Source organism: Papio anubis, chromosome 15 (assembly GCF_008728515.1).
Source record: "Papio anubis isolate 15944 chromosome 15, Panubis1.0, whole genome shotgun sequence".
Taxonomy (NCBI): Eukaryota; Metazoa; Chordata; class Mammalia; order Primates; family Cercopithecidae; genus Papio; species Papio anubis.
In genome coordinates, this window is record NC_044990.1 from 52226494 (window position 1) to 52240928 (window position 14435).

At 36.5% G+C, this 14435-nt stretch overlaps 1 protein-coding gene across 12 annotated transcripts in view; it reads right to left on the bottom strand.

The window, feature by feature from the left end:
- The window catches only part of KLF12 (Kruppel like factor 12), a 453886-nt gene that overhangs the window by 115974 nt on the left and 323477 nt on the right, over positions 1 to 14435 (bottom strand). For all 12 annotated transcript variants that reach the window (XM_017951303.3, XM_031655900.1, XM_017951311.3 and 9 more), the window contains one exon: positions 13719 to 13854. In XM_017951303.3, coding sequence (XP_017806792.1) covers positions 13719 to 13854 — 136 coding nt within the window. The remainder of the gene's footprint in view (positions 1 to 13718; positions 13855 to 14435) is intronic.

The window sequence follows — 14435 nt, forward strand, 5'->3', positions numbered from 1 at the left end:
TTTTGTATGTAAAGGGATTACATATAATATTTTTAATCCAATAACTACGTGGGCTTTCATGAACAATTTCCAATTTTACTGGCTACTCTCTCATTATAGAATCTTCACTGGTTTGCTGACTTAACTTGGATAATAAGTCTCCTAAAAATTTAGTGAAAAATTAATATTTTCACCCTACAATGTAATGTACCCAATACAAGATGACAAAAAGATATTTTAACCTTTTGATTAAAAAAGAAGTCATTTGATTTTCCCAATCAATTTTCTGATTTGCATTTTCCTATTATATATTAGAAAAAGTATCTCGTAATGTGCAATTGAAAATTAGTTTTATATTTGCCTTAGAAAACGGGTACTTCAACTACAAGATCAATTTCACCTTCCGCATCACTTGTAACAGTGCTTATATATGCAAAACACAACAGAACATGGTGCAGAATTGAAGACCAAACACTTTCTGCTGAAAGGTCATGAAATTTTAGCTCAAAGATTTTATTTTCAATTATTTAGATAATAGTTTCAATTTTATATTTTAGTTATGTTTTGTCACTATTGTAGCCCATAGCTATGTAATTCCAGAAATCAGGGGGAAAGACACAATTGCTGATTATACTTTGTCATTTTCCACTACATGAGAGGTTAATCAATGTTAATTTGAGTTTATAGACTGAACATAACTATGTTTCAGAGATTTTGTGTATTCTCCTAGAATAAGCCTTTTGTGAAGCTCTGTATTTTAGAAACACTATTATACTTGGCAAAACAAAACAGCATTTCTGAGAGTGAAACCCTAGCGATAAGGATTTACATTACGAAATTAAGACAAAACAAATATAGCTGTTTTTATGGATTTTAAAAGTTAGGTCATTACATGAGTCTAGTGAGAAGAATTTATGAGAACCACCAGAATCATCTAGAAATTTTAGTAAGAGAACATGACTAAAATTAGCTAAAATTTAGGAATTAGATTAGAAAAATGGGTACATCAGTTCATTTGAATTGCTTCTATAAGCAACAGTGTTTCTTTTCTAAAATATTAATACAGTAATCATCACTCTCCTAAAGCCTTCCTTCTGCTAGAAGGAAAATATTTCCTCCCCTACTGATGTTGGGCTTAGTATATGTGATTTCATTCACATTAATGAAGATGCAGAATTTTATCTAGAAATATTACATGACTTAGCCTAACATTAAAAATTAGGTTGACAAAATAATCATTTTAGCTAAGAATATCTAGTTACTTTTAAATTAGAGTTAAAGCATTAAATTAATGCATCCATTAATTTTTCTGTATTAGATTTGTTTTTCCATAAGTACAGATAAAATAATATTAATGATATATCAGATAGTTTTAAAACTTAACACTGGCAGGATTCTATTTTATTACAGAAGTAAAAGTTCAGAATTCCTTCCTTCACACCAGTAATTTTGCAGAAGAGCAATCAGGAATATTCTGAAAATGTGTTGGCACTCTTATTTATATTAACTGCATATGGTTTGGGATTCAACTTTTAGAATAAGCCATGTTGCATGATGTATTAGATTTTACCCAGCTGACTACCCTTGGCGATGTGACTGTAAAGGAGATGGCAAAATATCATTGAAGATGGCCACGTGAAACATCAATGAGATAAGATTCACTCTTACCCAAGCTTTTTCTATCTATATCAGATTTTTCTATACAGCAGCAGGCTATTCCTGAGAATGTGTCCTTCACTTTTTTACTTTCATTTGATGCAGGTAAGTAAATGTACTCAATGAGTTTCAAGTGTGTTAAGAAAGCGATAAGTAAGGGAAAGTGATAAGTAAGGGAAAATTATGGTACAATGGCTATAACTCCTGGAAAGTAATAAAAAGAGAGAATGTCTTGAGCATTTGACTGGAAATAGAAGAGAATGTATCCTGGTGAATTGGGTTAATTTCAAATATATTACTCTATGGTTTTCTATCATGTGTACTCTCACTGGCTATATTAATAAATGAAATAGTGATGAATGGTTCTGGGAACTTGTAGTGAAACTTATTAATATTTCAACATTATCACCAAGTATCTATGTCAACACACATAAAAAATGCATGAGAAATGACTACCTACGCTCACTAGTTACACCCATTAGAAAAATATCTATGAGAAGTATAAATGACACACATAAATTTGCAATGTGATTATACGTAGAACATACAGCAAGAAAAAAGCTTCAAGAAGATATCACGTAGTGAAGTATGTCAAAAAAATGAAAGCAAATTAATTCTTGCAATCGGTTTGGAATACACTGTATGACCACATTAAATACCATTACATTTTTAAGTTATGAGTTCTTAGAAATAACTGACACTAAAAAAATTTCAACATAATTTAAAAGTAGGAAAAATAAATAGTCACTTTCAAACTGTAAGTGGCTCATCAATTCTATCCAAGGTATAATTTTGGAATCCCCTACTTAAAACACAAAAGTAAAAACAAAACCTTTAGTTTTCAAAAGTTTGTTCTATTTTTCAAATTGATGACCAAGAAGTAATAAATTCACTTTAGAATGAGGCATGGCAGTTTAAACAATAAATCAACACTCAACCCAATAGTTTCCAAGTTGTTAGGTAGGCTTAAAAAAAAAGTCTGTTTATACCTATATCAGAAGACATTCGATTTAGCAGGGGAGTGTCTGTCAAATTGATTGTTTAGCATTATGCGTAGAGTATAAAATGTCAACCATAAAAATGAGAGACATAAATCACTTTCAAAATAGCAACATCTGTGTAGTAGCTTTCATACACATCTTCTAATGATCAAGAAGATTCATGCATAAAAAAACATCAGGATAAATTGTCACTTGGCACTAAAGTTGCATCAACTTTTAGGGAAAAAAGTACTTAATGACTGCTAGAAGACACTAGTCATATATTAAAACTTTCCAGTGTAATAGTTATTTTTGACTCATCAGGAGATATTTAACACATTATTGAAGAGAAAAATAAGATGTTCTTCAAAAAATCACCTTTTAATTTTAATTTTTATTATTTTGTTTCTATAATTTCAACCTTTATTTCAGATTTACGGGCGACAATGTGCAGATGTGTTACCTGGGTATATTGTGTGATGCTGAGGTTTGGGGTACAATTGATCCCGGCACCCAACTAGTAAGCATAGTACCCAAGAGTTAATTTTCCAACCCTTGCCCTCCCTCCCCCTCTAGTAGTTCCCAGTGTCTATTGTTGCCATCTTTATGTCCATGAGTACCCACTATGTAGCTCCCACTTATAAGTGAGAACATGTGGTATTTGTTTTTCTGTTTCTGGGTTAATTAGCTTAGGATAATGGCCTCCAGCTGCATCCATGTTGCTGCAGCAGACACAGTTTCATTCTTTTTTATGGCTCCATAATATTCCATGGGATATACAGGTATGTACCAGCATAAAATCACTTTGAAGGAATAAACTGATTCAAACACAAATTGGTATGATAACCAATAGTAACATGTACACTAATATGGACATTTTATTGTTTTTGGTAAACAATTAAAATATTTCTCAGAACAAATATCTATATATGTATATAACTAGATTTCAAGAACCTATGCCTAAAAGAAGTACAAAGCAAACAAAGGTTTTGAAAGAAAAATTTGCTCTGCATGGTTTTTTGTTTGTTTGGTTTTGGTTAAACAAGTATTTACAGATTCCTTTAAAAAAACAGATTTTTTTATAACAACAAGAGGAAAAAGCAAGAGTAGATGAAGAGATTCAGGTCTGACTTCTCCCTAAGGATTTGATGCTAGACTATTCAGTTGGCCTCTATGAAGTTCAGTTTCTTCTGTAAGTTTAAGGAATTATAATGAATCTTCTTCAGTTGGTCAGTGAAACTGTTCATTTACTCATTGCAGAAAGCTCCCGCCTCAGGGCCTCTGCACTTGTTATTCCTTCTGCCTGGAATGCTCGTCCTTTAGCTGTCCATGTGGTTTGACCTCCTACACTTTCAAGTCTTTCCTAAAATGTAATCTTATCAGAGTTCTTCTCCGAACACCGCTTATGAAATAGCAAACCCTGCCTACCACCTCCACACTGCCCAGTCCCCACATCCTTCCTGCTCCACCACCACAGCACTTACCTTCTCCAGGGACAGAAGAATCATATGCTTATTACAGAATCATATGCTTACTGTCTCTCTCCTCCCACCCCCTCCACTAGAATATTAAGCACCACGAGATCAGTGATTTTTGTCATTTTATCCAATGTTTTTCTAGTGTTTAAAAGCAGTGTCTGATGGATACAGTACTAGCTCTGGAGATACAAAGGCGGCTAGGACATGTTATTTGCCCTCTGAGCAGCCCAACATACTGGAGAGTCACATACACACACACACGCATGCATGCACAAACACGTGTACACATACATACACACGCGTTGTACCATAAATTCCTGTGTCCAATTTTGGAGGTTGTGGACACCTAAGTAACACTAGTCATCTCCAAGATGATGTAAATAGCACACTTTCAGGTATACAGTCCTCAATCTGTATAACCATACCCAGTTTCCTTAAGATGAGTATCTGTAGAACACAAAGTTGATCATGCCATTTCCACTTAAAAACCACCAGTGGGTTGGGTTCGTATTGTCTAAAGAATAAACTCATCCTTCCTGATCCAATCCTGACCTACCCCTCCAAGCAGCTGCATCTCCATCTCGCCTCCTCACTCACTTGTGCACCAGTCATTATGACCTTATACACTCCTCCACATGCCAGTGCGCTTACCTTTTCCAATCAGAGTTACATGTCACCCCCTCTGTTCTCATGGTAGCACTTAATGTTTTTATCCCATTAGACTTTAGTTCATCCCATAAAGTTTGACTCTGAGCTCCTCAGGGTCAGAACTATGAGTCATTCATTCTGTATCTCCAGCATGTAACAAAGAGTTGAATAAATGAATTAATCACTCTTTGAAAGAATATATGACTTCGTGTTGGCAATTCATGAAACAATTCAAGTATTAAATGATTAGCCAAACTTCATTATGCTTTTTTTGTTTTTTAATTGAAGAGGGACCAACACGCTCCCACCACAGCAGATAAAAAGGAATATGTATGGGCATATGGTCTCCATCTGGCTCCTAAATACCCACGGACTGGGTTACTAAGTGGTCACTATTTTTAATTTTTTGAAGCTTAGAAGACTGGTGGACTGATAATGGCAAAGCATATACTTTAGGTTTTATCTACAGTCATTTACAATCAATCAAAGCTTTTTCTGACCTCCTTCAAAAAAGAGCAGCCTAACAGCATTTATCTCCCCTGGCAAGAATGAATGCCCCCTGATACGCCCACCAGCAGCACCACAACAGGCACGATATTCAGTCACTAACAGAGAGCTGACTTCCACCTAAATACCTGAGTCAAAGAGTCTTTCTTTCGTAGTCGCTGAAGCGAGGATTTAAAGGTGTCTCAAAACTACTAGGCTTGTTAAATAAAAATGAAGCATCTTTTAATGTGCCAGGATTATGGGAAGCATCTAAGAGCAAAATTGAAATAATTTAACACTGAAATTAGAAACCAAATATGTGAGCTTTCTTGGGCTTTGTCTCAGAACACAATCAATGCAGCTGACTTAATTCTTGTCAGTGGAGAAGAGACATGGCCCAAACATTCTCAAGTCTTTCCATCAAAGGGTACAAAATAAGTTGACTCAGTACCCTTTTAACTCTAAGACTTTTTCCCAAGATTTTCTTTGAATATTAGTAATAGTAAAGTTTATTCAAAAGCACTCTAATATTTTACATTTCATTTCTTTACATTTCAATGTAATGTTGAGATTTATAGCTGAATTCTTTTTTTATGTATCAGAGAATGTATTTAATATAATTATGTCTCCCTAAACCAAATTATATTAAAGTAACAATGTGTTTGAAGATCAGAAGTTTTAAAATTAATGTTGGGCGTAGTGGCTCATGCCTACAATCCCAACATTTTGGGAGACCGAGGCAGGAGGGTCACTTGAGCCCAGGAGTTCAACATCAGCCTGAGGAACATGGCGAAACTCTGTCTCTACTAAATATACAAAAATTAGCTGGCGTCATGGCACACACGTGTAGTCTCGGCTACTCGAAGTCTGAGGTGGGAGAAATGCTCGAGCCCAGGAGTTTGCAGTGATCTGAGATCACGCCACTGTACTGTAACCTGGGCGACAGAGGCACTGTAGGAAGGAAGGAAGGAAGGAAGGAAGGAAGGAAGGAAGGAAGGAAGGAGGGAGGGAGGGAGGGAGGGAGGGAGGGAGGGAGGGAAAAGACTGCAATTGTTTTACACAACTTGTATGTGTATTGGTGTCCAAAGCTAAAAAATTCTGCTAATTTAATATAGTTAAGGCATAAAGTTTTTTTTCTTCTTTTTGAGATGGAGTCTTGCTCTGTTGTCCAGGCTGGAGTGCAGGGGCACGATCTTGGCTCACTGCAACCTCCACCTCCTGGATTCAAGTGATTCTTGTGCCTCAGCCTTCCCGGCAGCTGGAATTACAGGTGCCCACCACCAAGCCCAGCTAATTTTCATATTTTTGTAGAGATGAGGTTTCACCAGAGAAAGGCTGGTCTTCAACTACTGATCTCAAGTAATATACCGCCTTGGCCTCTCAAAATGTTGGGATTATAGGCATGACCCACTGTACCCTGCCATTTTTTTTCTCTTTTTCTTTTTTTTTTTGAGACGGAGTCTCACTCTTGTTGCCCAGGCTGGAGTGCATGATCTCGGCTCACTGAAACCTCCGCCTCTCGGGTCCAAGCGATTCTCCTGCCTCAGCCTCTTGAGTTGCTGCGATTATAGGCACCTGCCGCCATGCCCGGCTAATTTTTGTATTTTTAGTAGAGATGGGGTTTCACCATGTTGGCCAGGCTGGTTTCAAACTCCTGACCTCAGGTGATCCAACCACCTCGGCTTCCCAAAGTGCTGGAAGTACACGCGTGAGCCACCGCGCCCAGCCCTTTCTTCCTTTTTTGAGGAGGGGTCCCACTGTGTTGCACAGGCTGGTCTTGAACTCCTGGGCTCAACTGATCCTCCTGTCTCAGCCTTGAGTAGCTGGAAACACAGGTGTGCGCCACAGCACCCAGCTGCTTTAGAGATTTTAAAGGCACAACATGAAAACACAGGAAGGGAGCTTCCCCTTATAAAGGAATGTAGGTCTGTAGTTACACAACCTTGGGACTGAATATGAACTTGCAAAAAAAAAAAAAAAAGAAAACCTCTGAGACGTCTGGGGAAACAAGAAACCTCTCCAGGCCTCCGTTTCTTTATCTGTAGGATACAGACAGTATCGTGGGGCAAATTACATGAAAATTACATGAGTTTTCATAGAATCTGCCAAAAAGTTGCCTCTCAGTAACAGTTCTTGTTTTCCCTTTATTCCTCATCTCTTCTACTATTCTCTACTGTGATTTAAAAGACCTTAACACCATCATACATGAGGAGATTAAGAAAAACAGGAGGGGTCTTAAGTAACTGTGCAAGGAGTTTAAAACAAGACAAATAAATAATAATTTAAAAAACCACCTTAGATTCTAACTTTCTTCGATTGTTAAATACAGTTTTCTAAATTAAGAATCATGGCCAGGCATGGTGGCTCACACCTGTAATCCCAATGCTTTGGGAGGCCGAGGTGGGTATGTCACCTGAGGCCAGGAGTTCGAGACTAGCCTGGCCAACGTGGTAAAACCCCATCTACTAAAAATACAAAAATTAGCTGGGCGTGGTGGCTCATGCTTGTTAATCCCAGCTACTCTAGGGGCTGAGGCAGGAGAATTGCTTGAACCCAGGAGGCGGAGGTTGCAGTGAGCAGAGATCGTGCCATTGCAATCCAGCCTGGGTGATAAGATTGAAATTCCACCTCAAAAAAAACAAAAACAAAACCAAAATCATAACATTCAAACTAGCAATAAGAGAAGTCTGAGGAAGCAATACGATATCTAACTTGCTACCATATCTGTTCTTTCAAAGAGCATTTATGTGAAAAAGTACCAAAGATAAGACTACACATTTCCAGAAATTCGCTAGTTTTTCTTTAAGACGATGAGCACTTCATATAAGCCATATAATAATAAAAACAGGGAGAGAACGACAGGGAAGTGTTTTAATTAGCTTAAATGTAATTGACAATGAACCATTTAAAACGAATACCCTTTTCACAGGTGCAGTTATCTGGGACGCTAACATCCCTGATTACCACCACTATCAATTGAGCACTATAATCAAAATCAGAGAGTAGACTACTACTCAGATACAGAGTAACTTAAACAGCAACATGCAATTCACCAGTTCTGAAAGGACTAATTCTGGGAAACAGGCATATCTCCTTAGCATCTTGTATCTTTTCCTCCACGTTTCACCCCATGCTTCCCCTCTGCAGTCTTACTGAAATTATACCCACATCCCTTAGCTTGTTCCTAGTAAAACAGAAATTCCTCCAGGAAGTGCTCTCTCTCAGATGTTATTAGCTGGAGTTTGGTGGAACTTGATTCTTCTACTTGCATCAATAAATGAACATTATGAATGTTTGGAATTAGAAAGAAGAAAAAGGGGAGCAAAAATCAGAGGCTTTAGATTTACCTATTTAAAAGACATCATTATTTTTTCTAGGATTAGAGTTAAATATAATCATTTGCTCTTATCACGTGCCTTTACCTCTCTTTCTCCAAACACTTATTTCATAATTATGTTTGTTAAGTTGTTAAGGGTAATGACCCCACCCTATTTTATCATCAAGGAGGGGGGAAAAAAGACCAAAACAAAACAGATGTTCTAAAATCTGCAGGAAATTGTCTTTGTCAGAATCACTGAATACATGATTTTTGACTTGGACGGTATCTATACAATTGAAATAGAAAAAATGCAGAGCCCGACTGTGGGTCTCTTTGTGGCTGCTTCTTCCAATTTATCTAAATTTACTGATCCTGAGTGGATAAATGAGTCAAGTTAATTAATGAAAATGGCTGAAATGATCAGTTCACGCATACAGTTTGTAGACTCACTACATAAATCTGTGCAAACAGAGGTCGATCCAGATTGCCGCTGTAGCCACTAAGCAGTGGTCTTTTTCATTTGAATGCAGGCATATTTGAATATTTGCAGTGGTGGATGGGGTGGGTAGATGCATCTTGCTTAACAATTTCTGCATATGAAATCAACGGGAACATTTTTTAAAGTTCATTTTAAAAACCAGTAAAACACACAACACCAGACATTTAAGAAAAATAATTTACTAGCTCAGGAATGTTCATGCTATATAAATACACTAATGTCAACAAAGTAAGGCACCAAATTAAAAACCTAAGCTTGAACAGTTATTGCATGAGGCAAGACTAGGAGCAAGAATGGGGAAGGAGACAAGAAGCATTTCAGTTAGAGATATTTACCTGTGGTTTAGCATCTTGTCAGAGGCCTACAGCAGAAAGGCTGGCCCAGGGCAAGGCAATTTCACCCTCTCTGGTGTCAATCTTCCTTCATATCCCTTTCCTTTCTCATTTTCCCCCTTCCCTTACCTGACACTCTACTGATGGCCAAGGAAATAAGAGGCAAATGTTTGAATCCTTTTTAGACCATGGCTCCTTTGATCTTTAATTGTAAAGACAAATGTGAATTAGTTGCCCAGGGTTTCTAAAATGTGCTGCCTCTAATATATAGAAAACTTTTGATTTTATCACCTCCCTACCTGCAGCCATCCTTCTCAACCTAACTCTCTTGGAAAAGCTCTTTAAGTACAGGAAACAGAGAGATCCACAGATGTCCTCTGAAATGTTTTCATTTTTTTACATGCTAATCTGATATTTTATCCTTTTGTTATTTAATACATTAAGTTTATTGACCATATTATAATGAAATGTTTGGGGATGTTTTTGTTGTTGTTGACAGCCTTTGAGTGTACAGAAGTCAAAAAAATACGAAAGACAAACAGAAAAAGAGGAAAGAGAAATGAATGGTGAAATAGTCATATTGATTAATTAATAAAGGATAAACTAACAGAAAAGTAGAAAGAGAAGTTCATAATTGTGCACACTGAAAGTTAACTTTGGGTAAACCTATGTAGAGAATTAAAAAAATTTTTATATTTAATAAAATTTTAAAATATATTGACTTCCCTCAACACTTGCCATTTGACCTATGTAAAGAATTTTTTCAAAAATCTGTAACTATTATATATTCATTTCAGAATAAAATTTTAATATATTACTATTAGTTTTCAAAGATTTATGTATCTACATTTAAGAGGTTTCTGCGGAACATTCTTTTTGCTTCATCACACACTTCCCAGTGTTTACACATGCACATTCAGTCTTGAATGATGACTCATTAACTATCAATGGGTTCTGGCATTCTAGGACTTCCCAGTTGTTAGCTCAGTGTATTCTTTACTAAATCGTTTAATGAAAACACTGACATGTATAATGAATCTGGCACCTCCCATGATACACATGCAACTTTTGTAATAATAATAAGACACACATTTGCACAATTACATAAAATACTGCGACTTGAAAATGTGGAGGCTGGGCGCGGAGGCTCACGCCTGTAATCCTAGCACTTTGGGAGGCTGAGGCGAGCGGATCACTTAAGGTGAAGAGTTCGAGTCCAACTGGCCGACATGGTGAAACCCTGTCTCTACAAAAAACACAAAAATTAGCTGGGCATGGTGGCAGGCACCTTTAATCCTAGCTACTCGAGGGGCTGAGGCAGGAGAATCACTTGAACCTGGGAAGTGGAGGTTGTAGTGATCCGAGATGGTGCCACTGCACTCCAGCATGGGTGACAGAGCGAGAAGAAGAAGAAAAAAAACAAGCAAATCAGAAAGGTTATGTTGAAAATTAAGCTCCAGTTCCTGAGGTTTCTATTAGTTACACATTTAAATATACTAATATATAATAAGCACATACTATTAAAAGCACAAAAATAGTTATATTTAAGAAGTCAGTATAATTATTTGCTATATAAGCCCTAAATGGAGTAAATATACTTTTTAATTTTATTTTACTTTATTTATTTATTTATTTATTTATTTATTTATTTAGGCCAGGATGGTCTTGATCTCCTGACCTCGTGATCCACCCGCCTCAGCCTCCCAAAGTTCTGGGATTACAGGTGTGAGCCACCGTGCCCGGCCGTAAGCATACTTTAGATTTTAGTCACCACAGTTTCAAACTTTAAAGTTTAATTTACAAGAAATGCATATATTTATAAAGACACACACACACACATATCTCACACACACACACAAATTAAATACACATTAGAATGATGCAGGAAAACAATGTGATTAAAATGTCTGTGAAACGTACTCATCTCAGAATTGAAACTTATCATCATTTAGTCTAAATACACAGATGAGAACACAGACTCCTCAATTTTAGGATTTAGCTCACACAAAATCAGAATCACTGTGCTGACTGTGGTGAGTCAGGGATGAGGAAGATCTCAGCAATCTCTTGGATTCAGTGTCTATGCTGGCTCAAGTTAACATTTGCTTTGGAGAAACTAAGTTATTTGACCAAAACAAGTAGGAGATAAACATTTTTTTTGTTTTTCTTTTCTTTTTTTTTTTTTTTAGAAGGAGTCTCACTCTGTTGCCCAGGTTGGAGTACAGTGGTGTGATCTCAGCTGACTTGCAACCTCTACCTCCCAGGTTCTAGCGATTCTCATGCCTCAGTCTCCTGAGTAGGTGGGGTTACAGGCGCCCACCACCACGCCTAGCTAATTTTTGTATTTTTAGTAGAGATGGGGTTTCACTATGTTGGCTAGGCTGGCCTTGAACACCTGACCTCATGATCTTCCTGCCTTGGTCTCCCAAAGTGCTACGATTACAGGCGTAAAAACAATGTTTTTGTAAGTGCTCAAGTAGAATAATACTACCGGTAACAGATTTATAGGCACTCTAGAAAAAGATGTTTTTGGAGCTGAAAGTTCTAAACTTTGTCTTGTTACCATTTATTATGTGACTAGAAAAGTCATTAACCTCTGATCCTTAGTCTCTTCATTTATAAAATCAGAATAATGACACCTGCTGTACTTATATTTCCTTGTAGTTATAAATTAAACTACTGCACTAGTACTATTACTGCTAGTACTATTATTACTAATTACTATTATTATCACTAATAATATTAATTTCACCAATAACTGAAGCTTTCCATATACCAAACTTTGTGACTTACTTTTCATACCTCATAGCTGTATCAAAACCTTCTCAATAGTCCTGTCAGGTAACTATTCTGATTTTCTTCTCATCTCAGAGTGATTAAATAACTTGCCAGAAGTCACACAGCTATTAAGAGCTTGCATGGAAATTTATATCCAGATCTGACTCCACATTTCATTTTAGATCCATTATATCTTGTTTTCTCTGATGTATTACATGTATATTCATATACAATATCAACATATAATACATATTATCTCTATAACATAGATATATTATTCATTTTATATACATACAGACATACACTTATGCTGTGAATTCTGAAATGCAATACCAAGGCTCTCTTTCATTATTTTTTTTAATGTCAAAGCCTAATGAATAAAACAAAGTAGGTATTTAATCAACATTTGGGGAAAATAAACTGATAGAAGAGACGTAAAGGTAACTAAGATAATTTTGAGTGAACTGTTCATTAACAAGTGTGTCAGCAATAACAGTGGCTATTTAAATCCTCATCTTCAATATTATGTTATTAAAAATTACTCTTTAGAAGACACATATTGTATGACACTACTTATATGTGGAAGATTTTTTAAAAAGTTGAATTCATAAACAGAGAGGAATGGTGGCTGCCAGAGGCTGGGGTGTCAGAGAAAAGAGGAGATACTGGTCAAAGGGTACAAATTTGCAGATCGAAGAAGAATAAATTCTGAGGACCTAATACACAGCAAGGTGACTACAGTTAACAATACTGTACTGTATACCTGAAATTTGAAATTTGCTAAGAGTGTAGAACTTCTGCATTCTCACACACAAAAAAGACAACTATGTAAGGTGATGAATGTATTAATTGTGGTAAACATTTCACTATGTACATGTATGTTAAATCAGCACATATACTTTAAATATATAAAGTTTAATGTGTCAATTAGACATCAATGAAGCTGAAAAAATTATTCTATGAAAAAAATACACGGATTTTTTTTTTTCAATCGTTTAGGTTCAATTCTAGGTACAAAGTTGACTGATAGAAAAGCAGCTATTTTCAATAAACGAGGGCTGAAATCTAACCCTATGGTCCAGGTAAAAGGAGAGAGAAAAGATTCATTTAAAAATCATATATGAGTTCTATTTTTCAAAGGATGAACATATTACCTTCCAAATTTAAATCATCTAAAAAGCTATTCTGTCATTTCCTATCAAAACAAGATAACAATACTTGCCATATTTCCCTTGACTTTGTGTAATAATGATGATGATAATCAAGTAGTGACGTTCAAAAAGAACAACTTTTTTTTTTTGCAGAGTTCAGAAGGGTGCAGGAGGTATTAGAAAAGATGCACAGAGGTCTTATATCTCATCAAAGCATGAATTTCCAACTCTTTAAAACACTCCATTCACTGCCCTAATCTCCCAAAGAGCATTCAGCTGAATGAAAAGCTGCTGACATTCATGCCAGTTCACAGCTAGAATGACACGGCTGGGGGACAGGAGACGCTGCAGTTTCCATTATCCATTGAACACCTTGGCAATTCTTATTTCATCCTGTGAATGTGATACTTACTCTTGTACTGCTCTGGCTATGGAAAGGGCCGTAGATCCAGTTTCATTAACGCTATCTAAGGTCACATTTGGCAGGTCATCATCATCACTGTCACTTTTACTTTGTCTGGGAGATAGGCCTCGGGGGTCCATTTGTGCTGGGGAGAAAAGGCATATATAATGAATTAAAATCAGTGCGCAGAAAGTTAACCTTGTCCTGGACCAACATCAAGCATGGAACTTCTCTTCTGTGCATATCAAGCAAACGGAATTCTTTAGACATCACAGGAATTACTGAAAGCTCCACATTTTATGTTCTGAGTACTTATTCTTTTCCCCTTCATTGGATTTACAAAACCTATACCAGCTCTCTAGAGTTTCAGGGTATGATTATAGAATAGAAACTATAAAATCCACAATATTACCAACTCCTGAGTGGTCAAAAGCTGATTACGTAGCTCCTGAGCCACTGTTCAACCCTCTGGTTTCTCCTCCTCCTTGCTTCCGCTGCCAGAGCTCTAGCCATTTCACTGCTCATTAGCACTCTCCCTGGAAGGTAGAGAGCATGCGGAAAGGAGATATTAGTTGCTTATAGCTCTCATAATAAGATAAAAGAAGAACAGGGTTTGCATGACTAAAAGAAAGTATACATACTTTTCTTACTTCAGTGAATCACTGTTTCCAAGTTCATTACGACTATAAGGTGGGATTTGAAGGCATAAAAATGGCAGAAGTGGTA